Source organism: Staurois parvus, unplaced genomic scaffold, assembly GCF_062004578.1.
Source record: "Staurois parvus isolate SC_StPar_1 unplaced genomic scaffold, SC_StPar_1.0 ptg000723l, whole genome shotgun sequence".
In the NCBI taxonomy this organism is placed as follows: Eukaryota; Metazoa; Chordata; class Amphibia; order Anura; family Ranidae; genus Staurois; species Staurois parvus.
Genome location: NW_028318519.1, coordinates 1235875 through 1252829, shown reverse-complemented (window position 1 = coordinate 1252829; position 16955 = coordinate 1235875). Strand labels below are relative to the sequence as shown.

At 46.6% G+C, this 16955-nt stretch overlaps 1 protein-coding gene across 1 annotated transcript in view; it reads left to right on the top strand.

Annotated features, from left to right (window-relative positions):
- EPHX2 (epoxide hydrolase 2) overlaps positions 1-2516 on the top strand; it is a 173735-nt gene extending 171219 nt beyond the window's left edge. The window contains exon 19 of the mRNA XM_089653870.1: positions 2136-2516. Coding sequence (XP_089509996.1) covers positions 2136-2211 — 76 coding nt within the window. The 3' untranslated portion in view covers positions 2212-2516. The remainder of the gene's footprint in view (positions 1-2135) is intronic.
- Positions 2517-16955: the final 14439 nt, after the last annotated feature.

Below are 16955 nucleotides of genomic sequence, written 5' to 3'. Positions count from 1 at the left end.
AGTAACATTGTTTATAAACATTGATCAGAGAGGAGATAGAGAGTTACAAAGTAACATTGTTTATAAACATTGATCAGACAGGAGATAGAGAGATACAAAGTGACATTGTTTATAAACATTGATCAGACGGGAGATAGAGATACAAAGTAGCATTGTTTATAAACATCGATCAGAGGAGAGATAGAAAGATGCAAAGTAATATTGTTTATAAACATTGATCAGACGGGAGATAGAGAGATACAAAGTAACATTGTTTATAAACATCGATCAGACGGGAGACAAGAGAGATAAAAAGTAACATTGTTTATAAACATCGATCAGACGGGAGATAGAGATACAAAGTACCATTGTTTATAAACATTGATCAGACGGGAGATAGAGAGATACAAAGTAACATTGTTTATATACATCGATCAGACAGGAGATAGAGAGATACAATGTAACATTGTTTACAAACATTGATCAGATGAGAGATAGATAAAAAGTAACATTGTTTATAAACACTGATCAGATGGGAGATAGAAAGATACAAAGTAACATTGTTCATAAGCATTGATCAGACGGGAGATAGAGAAATACAAAGTAACATTGTTTATAAACATTAATCAGACAGAGATACAAAGTAACATTGTTTATAAACATTGATCAAAAGGGAGAGAGAGATACAAAGTAACATTGTTTATAAACATCCATCAGAGAAGAGATAGAAATACAAAGTAACATTGTTTATAAACATTGATTAGACAGGAGACAGAGAGATACAAAGTAACATTGTTTATAAACATCGATCAAAGGAGAGATAGAGAGATACAAAGTAACATTATTTATAAATATTGATCAGACAGGAGATAGGGAGATACAAAGTAACATTGTAACTTTTTTATCTACTTTGTTTCATCCATCTTCTGGGATGAGATTCCACCTATATGATGCCATTTAAAGCAACCTGATAAGTAAAAAAAAAAGTGTTCCTATTTAACCTCTTATTAAGGCTCAGTTTATCCTAATCAGCACTAGTTAACTCCTTCTTCCCCTTCACTCATTAGTTATTTTTCTGATGATTTTTTTTTAAACCTCCCTGGAGGTATTCCTGAGTGTAGTTCGGGGTAAAGTTCCAGCACCACAAGCGGTAACCCTGAACTACACTCAGGAATACACTGCAGCGTTGCTCCGGGATCTCTTCTTCACTTACCTTGTCCTGCACTCCCGCGATGTCCCTCCTGCAGTGTCCCCGGCAATGTCCTCCGGCCGTTGCCGGCATCTGTCTTCCGGGTTCTGTTCCCTGCGACGTCGGGACGTACGGGGGACGGAACTGGCGGGAAATTTGAAAATGTGAAAAAGTGTCATTCACTAAAATCACATAGTAAAACATTACTGTATCAAACCATTTCACATACATTTTGTCCCGAGTGCTTTGTCCTGCGCCCTGCCTGCATTTTGACTGTTCTTTCTACCTGGAAACTTAGAAACATCCATGGTGTCCAAAAAGTGTCCCTTTAGGTCAAAAGCGGTTTTAGACCGGCTAGAGAACAGCGATAGTAAATTAGAACCACTTGCAGAATTGAGTGATAATGATTCGTGGGGGAAATTCCTCATCAGACACTGAAAACGATTCTGCGACTTTGCTCAGTGATGTGCGAACTTGGCGCTATATTTCAAATTTCAGTGTTTTTGGTTTGATTATATTATTGAATTAAATTTCTTATTATATTATTATTTTTTATGATTTATTAAATTATAATTTATGATTTCGTGTTTCAAATTTTAACATACCCGGGATGTTTACTAGACTCTTGTTCGGACAGATTTCAGTGAGTTATTCCTAAGAATTACAGGCCTACAATAAAAAAAATACAATTCCATGCAAAAAAAATGTACCGCATTGAGCACAGAAATCTGGTCATAATCATACCGCTAGGGAGGCTAATTCTATACTATACTATAATATTACTAACATAAAGATTGAACTTTTTTGAGTTTTCCATGTAAAAAAATGAATGCTTTGTACCAGAATCATAAGTTTTGCTTTATTCTAAACAGAACAATTGATAGAATAATTATAAAATTATGGAATAAAATGTATACTTTTTATCTGCAGTAACACTATTTTTCTTTTTTACGTTTCTTTCTTGCAGGCCGGCTGCCTTAAACGAGATCCTCATAAAGTGGCTGGGGGAGGTCCACACCCCGCCTGTTCCGTCCAAGCTGTGAGCGCCAGCTCTCCGCTCCTCACGCACACCAGCGTCTGCGTCGGTCAGCCGCGGCGAATTCTCTTAATTCTGTATCCTGAGACAATGCGGAGCTCATTAATTGTCCGCCGGTCATGCAGCTAATTCAAAAAGCCATTCTTATTAACAAAGCTTTTTTTTTTTCCCGGAGAAGCAGCTCTTTCTAATGAACGTTTCGATAGATTCCTTTTCAACAATTAACCTCGTACCTTGTCAAGGAAACATGTGGATGAGGCTGATTATGAATAATAATGTGTTGTATCCAATTAAAGAAAAATTGTGAGCAAACGTGTGCCTGTTCACAACAAAACAAAAGGAAAAATAGATTTCTGCTGAGCGAACCGAAACATGGAGAACATCCAAAAATAGACCCGACAGGCGGCTGTCACATGGCGTGCCCGTCACGCCTTTCACCCCAATTTTATAAGGGCTTTAATATGACGTAATTGAGGGCGACCTGACAAGTGAAAGAGGTGGCAGGTTATAGAAATTATCCCCAAACCATATGTCATTGGTATTTTTAGATAAGTAGAGAGATACCGTTTATAAAAAAGAACACTAGGGCTGCAATGTATCCTTTTTATTTATTTCAGGTACTTATATGGCGCCGTCAAAATCCTTTTCTCCAAACCTTATAACAAACACCCGAAATCTTACTGCAAAAAAGTCCAAAGTGTCCACAAAAATAAATCTTCCAAATGTTGTGTGAAAATATCCAATTCAATTCACCACTCCAGGTCCAGGATACCTCAATCCAGGTCCAGGATACCTCAATCCAGGTCCAGGATACCTCAATCCAGGTCCAGGATACCTCAAAATTATGAAACTAAATATAGTGCGTTATCCTTAAAATTATTCAGTGATGTGTGATTCCATGCAAAAACCACTCGTGAAAAGAAAAAAAAACTGCCGTATTTTTCGCTCCATAAGACGCACTTTTTTCCCCCCCAAAAAAGGGGTGGAAATGTCAGTGCGTCTTACGGAGCGGCCGTTCCTGTATTTCCACCGCCGCCTTGTCAGAATACCGGGCTGGCCGCTCAGCTCTGCAGCGGGACCTTACCTGTTCCTCTATCCAGCGGCGCGCTGTCTTCCCGGCTTCTGTAGTGTGGGAGCTTGACTTGACAGCCGGGTGTCCAGTGCGCATGAGCGAGAAGCGGTGCGCTTTGTGAATGGTAAAGCGGCACCTGGGACACATGACAGGTCCCAAAAGCCCCCGGACCAATCACAAAGCACAGCGCTTCTCGCTCATGCGCACTGGACACCCGGCTGTCAAGTCAAGCACCCACACTACAGAAGCCGGGAAGACAGCGCGCCGCTGGATAGAGGAACAGGTAAGGTCCCGCTGCAGAGCTGACACTAACCAAAGAACAACTCCACGGAAGTAAGAGCGGGTACCTGTCAAATTCAGGTACCCACTCCCCCCCCTCCCCAAAGGTCAGCAGTCATCTCCTGTACTGTCCGCAGTCTCTGGTCCTCTCCTGTACTGTCCGCAGTCTCTGGTCATCTCCTGTACTGTGTCCGCAGTCTCTGGTCATCTCCTGTACTGTCCCCGCAGTCTCTGGTCCTCTCCTGTACTGTCCGCAGTCTCTGGTCATCTCCTGTACTGTCCGCAGTCTCTGGTCATCTCCTGTACTGTGTCCGCAGTCTCTGGTCATCTCCTGTACTGTGTCCGCAGTCTCTGGTCATCTCCTGTACTGTGTCCGCAGTCTCTGGTCATCTCCTGTACTGTGTCCGCAGTCTCTGGTCATCTCCTGTACTGTGTCCGCAGTCTCTGGTCATCTCCTGTACTGTGTGCGCAGTCTCTGGTCATCTCCTGTACTGTGTCCGCAGTCTCTGGTCATCTCCTGTACTGTGTCCGCAGTCTCTGGTCATCTCCTGTACTGTGTCCGCAGTCTCTGGTCATCTCCTGTACTGTGTCCGCAGTCTCTGGTCATCTCCTTACTATGTCCGCAGTCTCTGGTCATCTGTACTGTGTCCGCAGTCTCTGGTCATCTCCTGTACTGTGTCCGCAGTCTCTGGTCATCTCCTGTACTGTGTCCACAGTCTCTGGTCATCTCCTGTACTGTGTCCGCAGTCTCTGGTCATCTCCTGTACTGTGTCCGCAGTCTCTGACCATCTCCTGTACTGTGTCCGCAGTTTCTGGTCATCTCCTGTACTGTGTCCGCAGTCTCTGGTCATCTCCTGTACTGTGTCCGCAGTCTCTGGTCATCTCCTGTACTGTGTCCGCAGTCTCTGGTCATCTCCTGTACTGTGTCCGCAGTCTCTGGTCATCTCCTGTACTGTGTCCGCAGTCTCTGGTCATCTCCTGTACTGTGTCCGCAGTCTCTGGTCATCTCCTGTACTGTGTCCGCAGTCTCTGGTCATCTCCTGTACTGTGTCCGCAGTCTCTGGTCATCCCCTGTACTGTGTCCGCAGTCTCTGGTCATCCCCTGTACTGTGTCCGCAGTCTCTGGTCATCTCCTGTACTGTGTCCGCAGTCTCTGGTCATCTCCTGTACTACGTCTGCAGTCTCTGGTCATCTCCTGTACTATGTCCGCAGTCTCTGGTCATCTCCTGTACTACGTCTGCAGTCTCTGGTCATCTCCTATACTATGTCTGCAGTCTCTGGTCATCTCCTGTACTGTGTCTGCAGTCCATTGGTTTAGAATATTTTTTTTCCTGTTTTCTGCCTCTAAAACCTAGGTGCGTCTTGTCTTGGAAATTCGCTGTAACGAATTTCTCCTTACCGTGAGTACTCGCAGTTGGATGCGCAGAAATCCCCCATAAAGCTGTGCGAATCTCGCTTACCACGTCTGCAGCTAAACTACACAATTCCTGCCCATCCAAATGAGTTAGCTTCTGTTGAAATGTGGGGGGTGGAGCTCCCTATACCTGGAAATGATCACACGACACTTTCAGGCTGCTCTTGGAATTCACATAAGGGCTGGTTTCAGACTCAGCCCCCGGTTTTATTACAAACACACACGCCCCCCACATGAATAAAGTCAATCCCCTCCCACCGAACAATGCAATGGGGAGTGCCTATACACAGGACATACATTCCGATTGGAGCATGGCCTTTCCTATTATCTATCACTGGTCCTCCCCCATGAGCCTTCTGAGGTCAGCAGACTTCCTCCCCTTCCCCCCATGAGCCCTCTGTGGAGGGCATATTTCCTGTCCTACTAGCTCCTATTGGTATGTAAATTCTTTGTACAAGCATTCCCTAAGCTAAACACCAGTCTGTACCTGGATGGGCCCGATACGATCTTTATTAAAACACATCCATCCGGATACAGTTCAGGTCGGTAATGGGTTGTAAGATATGCATAAGCCTACACGTGGAGTTCACACCGCTTGGCGCCTTGCGTTATGAAGTCCATGTGGTACTATGCTGCTGATATGTGGATACAGGCCCGCGGTCTACTGACAGCGGCATTCGCATCGAATGCCGTGGTGGTATACACGCCGGTCTATAAGCGCACATCCGCCATCTTATCCGTTACCGAGCTGAGTACTGTAATACATACATTGTACATGCGCATGGCCCAATTGCAGCCTTCAGAGCTTTAATTAAGCCACACGAGAGACATATGAATAACACTCATATATGACACATTTAAAGTTCGACCAACAATACAAAATTTCCATGACAGTCTTATGGTCAGGTGCGTCTTATGGAGCGAAAAATACGGTATATGATGAACAAACAAAGCACTCTGTGAATCTCAAATTTAAAACGTGAATATCAGCACTTCAAAAATATGAGTACATATAAATAAATATAATAAAATTAAATGTAAAATACAAGTAAACAATCCGTGACTCCCCCACTTGTGAGGTAAATTCACAGCAAGCTGCAGAACCTGTGACAATGTGCTAAATTCAATGGTGCCACACTATAGTGGGATTCAATGCAATTACCCTCTCTCAGCTCAAACCAGCATACACAAGCACTCCAGGGTATTGTCAGCTTCCACCCTGCGGATACGCCCAATTCAATCTCCCCCGCTCCTCATAAGGGCAGAGAAGGCAATAATCAGTGGAGTGTGAAGGGTAACAACAGCTTTATTCGATTCTTACATTAATAAAAGGAAAAACGGTCCATCCTTCCCAACAGTTCTCGCAGCCGAATTCCAATACCAAAGATGGCCCAACCACTCCTTCCGGTTTTACGTCTGACGTCACGACGCGTTTCGTCACTTCCGACTTCTTCTCGAGGGAAGTTTTTTTTTTTTTTCCACGAGTGGTTTTTGCATGGAATCACACATCACTGAATAATTTTAGGATAGCGCACTATATTTAGTTTCATATTTTTAAGGTATCCTGGACCTGGAGTGGTGAATTGAATTGGATATTTTCACACAACATTTGGAAGATTTATTTTTGTGGACACTTTGGACTTTAATTGCAGTAAGATTTAGGGTGTTTGTCATAAGGTTTTTGATGTTTGTACTTTTAAGGGTGAAAGGTTGACTTTTCTTTGGGTATTATTAGAGAGCTTTGAAAATACTTATATAGCACCGTCCATTTACACAGCACTTTACATATATATTGTACATTCATATCAGTCCCTAACCCTCAAGGGGCGTACAATCTAAGGTCCCTAACTCACATTCATACATACACATACTAGGGACAGTTTAGACAGAATCCAATTAACCTACCAGCATGTCTTTGAAGTGTGGAAGGAAACAGGCGTACCCGGAGGGTACCCACGCAGGCACAGGGAGAACATGCAAACTCCAGGCAGGAGGTGCTGTAGCTGGGATTTGAACCAACAACCCGAGTACTGCCAGGTGGAAGTGATAACCATTTAGCCACTGTGCTGCCCTATTTCTATATATTACTTCACAGTGTGGAGAGTGAATCCTTTAATACCATTACAGGTTATATGGTGAGCAGCTGTAGCAGGGGCTGATCTGTGTCAGACATTTGTGAGCACAACCGACAATTGAACAGGCACCAGGGTTTACAGGACTGTGATCTCAGCTCAAGAAGTAGATGGTGACCCCCGATGAGGCCTGAACAAAGATGGAGCTGTCTTTTTGTTGAGAAAAAACATTATTTATTTCAGGTACTTATATAGTGGCATCAATTTACACAGCACTTTACATATATATTGTACATTCACATCAGTCCCTAACCCTCAAGGGGCATACAATCTAAGGTCCCTAACTCATACATACACACACATTCTGGGGACAATTTAGACAGGAGCCAATTCACCTACCAGCATGTCTTTGGAGAGTGGGAGGAAACCCATGCAGGCACAGAGAGAACATATAAACTCCAGGCAGGAGGTGCCGTGGCTGGGATTTGAATCAACGACCCAAGTACTGCCAGGCAGAAGTGCTGACCATTTAGCCACTGTGCTGCCCTATTTCTATATATTACTTCACAGTGTGCAATGTGAATCCTTTAATACCTTTACAGGTTATATGGTGAGCAGCTGTAGCAGGGGCTGATCTGTGTCAGACATTTGTGAGCTCAACCGACAATTGAACAGGCACCAGGGTTTACAGGACTGTGATCTCAGCTCAAGAAGTAGATGGTGACCCCCGATGAGGCCTGAACAAAGATGGAGCTGTCTTTTTGTTGAGAAAAAACATTATTTATTTCAGGTACTTATATAGTGGCATCAATTTACACAGCACTTTACATATATATTGTACATTCACATCAGTCCCTAACCCTCAAGGGGCATACAATCTAAGGTCCCTAACTCATACATACACACACATTCTGGGGACAATTTAGACAGGAGCCAATTCACCTACCAGCATGTCTTTGGAGAGTGGGAGGAAACCCATGCAGGCACAGAGAGAACATATAAACTCCAGGCAGGAGGTGCCGTGGCTGGGATTTGAATCAACGACCCAAGTACTGCCAGGCAGAAGTGCTGACCATTTAGCCACTGTGCTGCCCTATTTCTATATATTACTTCACAGTGTGCAATGTGAATCCTTTAATACCTTTACAGGTTATATGGTGAGCAGCTGTAGCAGGGGCTGATCTGTGTCAGACATTTGTGAGCTCAACCGACAATTGAACAGGCACCAGGGTTTACAGGACTGTGATCTCAGCTCAAGAAGTAGATGGTGACCCCCGATGAGGCCTGAACAAAGATGGAGCTATCTTTTTGGAAGGACAAGCAAGTTAAAGAGTAACTCAACTTTTTGTTGAGAAAACAACATTCCCCTCTGGGTGATTCATGCACATTGCTGGGATTTTAACCAACTGTGTTGCAGATTCCTATCTTTTGTTGTTCTGAAGTAATAGCTGTTTATCTGTCTGTGTGAATGTTCTGGGTGAATCTGTATTGGAGTGACTGATTAACTACTTGCCCTCCTGAGGATTTCCCCCCCTTCCTGACCAGGCCATTTTTTGCGGTACGGCGCTGCATTACTGTAGCTGACAATTGCGCGGTCATGCAACGCTGCACCCAAATGACATTTATGTCCTTTTTTTCCCACAAATGCAGTTTTCTTTCACTGGTATTTGATCATCTCTGCATTTTTTATTTTTTGAGCTATAAACAAAAAAAGACTGACAATTTTAAAAAGAAAAACAATATTTTTTACTTTTTGCTATAAAACATGTCCAGTAAAAAAAATGTACAAAAATCAAATGTCATAAATTTAGGCCAAAATGTATTCTGCGACATGTCTTTGCTAAAAAAAAAAAATCCCGATACGTGTAGATGAATTGGTTTTCGTGAAAGTTATACCGTCTACAAATGGCGGTATAGATACTGGATTTTTTTTCTTTTTAAAATTGTATACCAGTAATGATGGCAATCAGCGACTTATAACAGGACTGCGGCGGGTATTCTGACAATGGGGGGAACTGACTAACTGCCACTGACATCCCCAGTGACACCAATACAGTGATCAGTGCTAGAAAAATAAAAAGCGCTGACACTGTACTAATGGCACTGGGCAGGAAGGTGTTAACAACTGCGGCGATCAAAGGGTTAACTGTGTGCTGTTTCACATTATGTGCTGTGCTTTACTAGGATGACATGCTGAACTAACTGCCACGGACATCCCCAGTGACACTAATACAGTGATCAGTGCTAAAAAAAAAAAGTACTGACACTGGGCAGGAAGGGGTTAACATCTGGGGCCATCAAAGGGTTAACTGTGTGCTGTTTCACATTATGTGCTGTGCTTTACTAGGACGACATGCTGAACTGACTGCCACTGACATCCCCAGTGGCACTAATATAGTGATCAGTGCTAAAAAAAAAAAAAAGCACTGATACTGTACTGATGACACTGGGCAGGAAGGGGTTAACATCTGGGGCCATCAAAGGGTTAACTGTGTGCTGTTTCACATTATGTGCTGTGCTTTACTAGAACGACATGCTGAACTGACTGCCACTGACATCCCCAGTGGCACTAATACAGTGATCAGTGCTAAAAAAAAAAGTACTGACACTGTACTAATGACACTGGGCAGGAAGGGGTTCACATCTGGGTCCATCAAAGGGTTAACTGTGTGCTGTTTCACATTATGTGCTGTGCTTTACTAGGACGACATGCTAAACTGACTGCCACTGACATCCCCAGTGGCACTAATACAGTGATCAGTGCAAAAAAAAAAAGCACTGATACTGTACTGATGACACTGGGCAGGAAGGGGTTAACATCTGGGGCCATCAAAGGGTTAACTGTGTGCTGTTTCACATTATGTGCTGTGCTTTACTAGGACGACATGCTGCTTTGTATTGCTGTGCTATGCAGAGCAATACAAAGCAGCATGCTGGAGTTGACGGGAGAGATCTGTATTGTTTACATACAGAGCTCTCCCCCGTCAGTGATACTCGGCCATCGCCGGGTGCCGGCAGAGAGTCTCTGGCAGGGACCCGGTGACCGACAGCTGTTGCTGCCAATGTATGTGATTTTGCGCAGCCATGCCACCCTGTAGCTGTAGTTCTGCTATAGGGCAGTCGGGAAGCGGTTTATTATCAATCAGCTGCTGCATCTGCAGGGCACTAATGAGGAAAGTGGCAGGGTCTGCATCCCTTTAGATGTGATTTCCTGTTTGGGAGTATCTCACCAGAAATGACATTTTTGTTACAGGAGATGCCAAAATATGGCTTGTATCTTAGTGCAGACTTCTGGGAAAATCAGTGAGCCAATCACACAAGCAGGAAATGACATTTTCAGGGGGCGTTCTGTACACTATTTAATTCAAAGGAAGGGTCATTTTTAATAACATTCCATTATAATATGACTTGTGTCGCAACTGCATATACATATACTATTTTTATTCTTTTTAATTTGCTAGTTTTTTCCCCACAGAAGTGGAGTTACCCTTTAAGGCTGTGTCAGGGGGAGTACTGTGATCTCTGTGAGAAGAAATAACCCAACCCAACATTATTTAGCATGCATAACCTAAATGTCATACTAGGGAGGATTTATATGAGTGCTAATCTGCCGGGTACTAAAAGAGGCCCTGTCATGGATGAGGGCCAGGAAATGCAGGAGCATACCTGAGGCTGTGTGGAAACACGGGTGTCACCAAGGCACTTGGGGTGCACTGGAGTCACAGGGTTGCTGGGTGACACAGGAGCAGAGGGGTCACTGAAGACTCAGTAGATTCTGGGGTCATTGGAGCACAGCGGTCACTGGAGCTGCTGGGGTCACTTGAGTCAGATGTCACTAGAGGTACTGGGATTACTGAAGACATGGGAGTGCAGGGGTCACCGAAGACGCAGGAGAGGAGTCACAACAGACACGGGGTCACTTGAGGCAGATGTCACTAGAAGTACTGGGATTACTGGAGACACGGAAGTGCAGAGGTCACTGGAGACACAGGAACACAGAAGACACTGAAGTCTGAAGGGACCCCAGGAGTCCCTAGAGACACAGGAGTGCAGACGTCACTGGAGATGTTGGGGTCACGAGTCAGATGTCACTAGAGGTACTGGGATTACTGAAGACACAGGAGTGCAGAGGTCACTGGAGATGTTGGGGTCACGAGTCAGATGTCACTAGAGGTACTGGGATTACTGAAGACACAGGAGTGCAGAGGTCACTGGAGATGTTGGGGTCACGAGTCAGATGTCACTAGAGGTACTGGGATTACTGAAGACACAGGAGTGCAGAGGTCACTGGAGACACAGGAACGCAGAAGACACTGAAGTCTGAAGGGACCCCAGGAGTCCCTGGAGACACAGGAGTGCAGAGGTCACAGGAACACAAAAGACACTGAAGTCTGAAGGGACCCCAGGAGTCCCTGGAGACACAGGAGTGCAGAGGTCACTGGAGACATGGGAGTGCAGAGGTCACTGGAGATGCTGGGGTCACTTGAGTCAGATGTCACTAGTGGTACTGGGATTACTGGAGACACAGAAGTGCAGAGATCACTAGATACACAGGAACGCAGAAGACACTAAAGTCTTAAGGGACCCTTGGAGACACAGGAGTGCAGAGGTCACTGGAGACATGGGAGTGCAGGAGAGGAGTCACAACAGGTGCAGGGGGTCACTTGAAGCAGATGTTACTAGAGGTACTGGGATTACGGGAGACACAGGAGTGCAGAGGTCACTGGAGACACTGAAGTCTAAAGGGAGTCCCTAGAGACACAGGAGTGCAGAGGTCACTGGAGATGCTGGGGTCACGAGTCAGATGTCACTAGAGGTACTGGGATTACTGAAGACACAGGAGTGCAGAGGTCACTGGAGACACGGAAGTGCAGAGGTCACTGGATACACAGGAACGCAGAAGACACTGAAGTCTGAAGGGACCCTAGGAGACACAGGAGTGCAGAGGTCACTGGAGACATGGGAGTGCAGGGGTCACCGAACACACAAGAGTGCAGGATAGCAGTCACAACAGACACGGGGTCACTTGAGGCAGATGTCACTAAAGGTACTGGGATTACTGAAGACATGGAACTGCCGAGATCACTGGAGGCACAGGAATGCAGAAGACACTGAAGTCTGAAGGGACCCCGAGAGTCCCTGGAGACACAGGAATGCAGAAGACACTGAAGTCTGAAGGGACCCCGAGAGTCCCTGGAGACACAGGAGTGCAGAGTTCACTGGAGACACAGGAACGCAGAAGACACTGAAGTCTGAAGAGACCCCGAGAGTTCCTGGAGACACAGGAGTGCAGAGGTCACTGGAGATGCTGGGGTCACTTGAGTCAGATGTCACCAGAGGTACTGGAATTACTGAAGACACAGGAATGCAGAGGTCACTGGAGATGCTGGGATCACTTGAAGCAGATGTTACTAGAGGTACTGGGATTACTGGAGACATGGGAGTGCAGAGGTCACTGGAGACACAGGAATGCAGAAGACATTGAAGTCTGAAGGGACCCCAGGAGTCCCTGGAAACACAGGAGTGCAGACGTCACTGGTGATCTTGGGGTCACCAAAGACAGGAGTACAAAAGTCACTGAAGGGGTTATTAGTGACACTGGAGTGCAGGGATTATTAGTGACACTGGAGACAGTGGAGTGCAGGGATTATTAGTGACACTGGAGACAGTGGAGTGCAGGGGTTATTAGTGACACTGGAGACAGTGGAGTGCAGGGGTTATTAGTGACACTGGAGACAGTGGAGTGCAGGGGTTATTAGTCACACTGGAGACAGTGGAGTGCAGGGATTATTAGTGACACTGGAGACAGTGGAGTGCAGGGGTTATTAGTGACACTGGAGACAGTGGAGTGCAGGGATTATTAGTCACACTGGAGACAGTGGAGTGCAGGGGTTATTAGTGACACTGGAGACAGTGGAGTGCAGGGGTTATTAGTGACACTGGAGACAGTGGAGTGCAGGGGTCTTTGGAGATACTGGAGTGCAGGGGTATTAGAGACACTGGAGCACAGGGGTCAGTGGAGACACAGGCATGCAGGAGTCACTACAAATGCTGGAGTAACTTCAGACAGATGTCACTAGAGGTATTGGGGTAACTGGAGACACAGGAGAAGCTGAAGCTTGAAGGGACCCCGAGAGTCCTTGGAGATAAAGGAGCAAAGAGGTCACTGAAGATGCCAAGGTCATTTAAGACAGAATTCACTGGGGATGTTGGGGTCACCAAAGACAGGCGTACAAAAGTCACTGAAGACACTGGCATCACTTGAGACATAGAAGTTGCTGGAGTGCAGGGGTTATTAGTGACACTGGAGACATTGGAGTGCAGGGGTCAGTGGAAACACTGGGGTCACCAAAGACAGCAGTGCAGGAGTCATTACAAATGCTGGGGTCATATGAGACAGATGTCACTAAAGGTGTTGGAGTTACTGGAGACACAGGAGTGCAGAGATCACTGAAAACATAGGAGTGCAGGGGTCACTTGAGGCACAGGAGCCTAAAGGGATCCCAGAAGACCCTGGAGACACAGCAGTGCAGAAGTCACTGGAGACATGGTAGTGCAAGGTTCACTAGAGACACAGGCATGCAGGGTCACTGGAGACATGGGAGTGCAAGGTTCACTGGAGACACAGGCATGCAGGGTCACTGGAGACATGGGAGTGCAAGGTTCACTGGAGAGACGACTGCATGGGAAAACTACAGCCTGAAGGGACTCCAGAAGTCCCTGGAAACAGAGGAGTGCAGAGGTCACTGGAGACACAGTAGTGCAAGGTTCACTGGAGACACAGGAGTGCAGGGGTCGCTGGAGACACAGGAATGCAGGGGTTGCTGGAGACACAGGAGTGCAGGGGTCACTGGAGACACAGGAGTGCAGGGGTCGCTGGAGACACAGGAGTGCAGGGGTCGCTGGAGACACAGGAGTGCAGGGGTCGCTGGAGACACAGGAGTGCAGGGGTCGCTGGAGACACAGGAGTGCAGTGGTCACTGGAGACACAGGAGTGCATGGGGTCACTGGAGACACTGGAGTGCAGTGGTCACTGGAAATCATAGGGGTGCAGGGGTCACTGGAAATCATAGGGGTGCAGGGGTCACTGGAACTCATAGGGGTGCAAGGTTCACTGGAAACCCAGGAGTGCAGTGGTCACTGGAGACACGGGAGCACAGGAAACACTGGAGCCTGAAGGGACCCAGGAAGACCTGAGAGACACAGCAGTGCAGAGGTCACTGGAGACATGGAAATGTGAGGTTCACTGGAGACACAAGAGTGCAGGGGACACTGAAGCCTGAAGGGACTCCAGGGGTCCCTGGAAACACAGGAGTTCAGAGGTCACTGGAAATCATGGGTGCAGGAGTCACTTGAGACAGAGCAGTGCAAGGTTCACTGGAAACAGGAGTGCAGGGGTCGCTGGAGACATAGGAGTGCAATGTTCACTAGAGACACAGGAGTGCAGGGGTCACTGAAGACACAGGAGTGCAGGGGTCACTGGAGACACAGGAGTGCAGAGGTCAATGGAGACACAGGAGTGCATATGTCAATAGAGACAGGGGAGTTCAGGGGTCACTGGAGACATGGGAGTTCAGGGGTCACTGGAGACATGGGAGTTCAGGGGTCACTGGAGACATGGGAGTTCAGGGGTCACTGGAGACACAGCAGTTCAAGGGTCACTGGAGACATTGAGGTTCAGGGGTCACTGGAGACAGTTCAGGGGTCACTGGAGACACAGGAGCGCATAGGTCAATAGAGACATGGGAGTTCAGGGGTCAATGGAGACATGGGAGTTCAGGGGTCACTGGAGACATGGGAGTTCAGGGGTCAATGGAGATATGGGAGTTCAGGGGTCACTGGAGACACGGAAGTGCAGGAGACACTGAAGCCTAAAAAGATTCCAAGAGTAACTAGAGAAACAGAAATCTGGAGCTAAAGGGGTGCAGCTGAAGTGCACAAAGAAGGCTCTGAACATGGAGGAACACTGGACCTCAAAGTACGCTGAGGTGTCTGAAAAACACAGTGCAGGTCAGTCTTGATAGAACCGGGCTCGGGCTCTAGAAGTGGCCATACTTGGCTCAGTGAGCAGCTCATTGACTAGCCCTTTAAGGTGATGCCTGTCTACTGATTGGCCAAATGGGCATTCTGAGCGAAACCTGGAAGTGTCAGCAAATGCATGCTGAATAGGAGACTCCACACGGAGGGCTTTTCAGAGGGCGCACCCCCCATCTGAAGGAAGCCCTAAACCGAGAAATAGGCTTGCTGCTCCTCCTGAGGTTGCTGTGAGCTGCATTGTGCAGGTGTAATGTGGTTAGGGTGATCACAGCCCACCATCTTGTATGAAGAGAGGTGTGGAAAGACCTTGTTAACCAGTAATATTGGAGAGCAGCAAAATTAGGAATCAATAATGAAACGATCATTAAATATAATGAAAGAAGCAGAGAGTGGAGAGAATACACGGATCACGTGAGATGGGGGAAGAATACACAGATCACATGAGACGGGGGGAAGAATACATGGATCACGTGAGATGTGGGGAAGAATACACGGATCACATGAGACGGGGGGAAGAATACACGGATCACATGAGACGGGGGAAGAATACACGGATCACGTGAGACGGGGGAAGAATACACGGATTACGTGAGATGGGTGGAAGAATACACAGATCACATGAGACGGGGGGAAGAATACACAGATCACATGAGACGGGAAGAATACACGGATCACGTGAGATGTGGGGAAGAATACACGGATCACATGAGACGGGGGGAAGAATACACGGATCACATGAGACGGGGGAAGAATACACAGATCACATGAGACGGGGGAAGAATACACGGATCACGTGAGATGGGTGGAAGAATACACAGATCACCTGAGATGGGGGGAAGAATACACGGATCACATGAGACGGGGGGAAGAATACACGGATCACGTGAGACGGGGGGAAGAATACACGGATCACATGTGAGACGGGGGAAGAATACACGGATCACATGAGACGGGGGAAGAATACACAGATCACATGAAACGGGGGGAAGAATACACGGATCCTGTGAGATGGGTGGAAGAATACACAGATCACATGAGACGGGGGGGAAGAATACACGGATCACATGAGACGGGGGAAGAATACACGGATCACGTGAGACGGGGGAAGAATACACGGATCACATGTGAGACGGGGAAGAATACACGGATCACATGAGACGGGGGGGAAAGAATACACGGATCACATGTGAGACGGGGGTAAGAATACACGGATCACGTGAGACGGGAGGAAGATCTCCGAAGAATACAGAGCGGCTTCACTGTGAAGTGAGGATTATGTTGAATACGGAGACGTTCGTCCACAATCACCGTGAAATAGAACTTCTCGCTTTTCAACCTTTCAGGCTCTTCGTAAATAAACTGGAGATGAGAAAATTCTAACTGGGAAGAGAAGCTCGATCGATAGGAGAACGATTTCATGCACACCCTCGTTAGTTGATAATGAGCCTCACGTTAGAGACGCTGAGCATGACCGGCATCAGCCTTTGAGAGAAAAAATTATTGCATGTGTTAGACGAGTTTAGATAGGGCTCACCTCATTTTCTGGCTGGAGGACGCCCAGCATCATCTAGCAATTTCCTCCCTAGCCTGACTGTCCCTGGCCCGCCCCTTTCATTCATTGGATTTCAGTTCTATCAATCATGGAAGCTCAGCACCAAATCTGGACATTACTTAGGCTTGGTTCACGTTGGATGCGCTTTAATATTTTGCGTTTCGTTTGCGATTTCACCTCGTTTTCTGAAAATTTATTGCGTTTTGCCATGCGATTTTCATTGTAGTCTAACCCCACAGTCACATCAAGCCTGACTTTGAAATCGTGCGACTTACAGTGAAGTCGCACAATCTCAAAGTCGGGGGACATGCTGATCTCAGGTGCG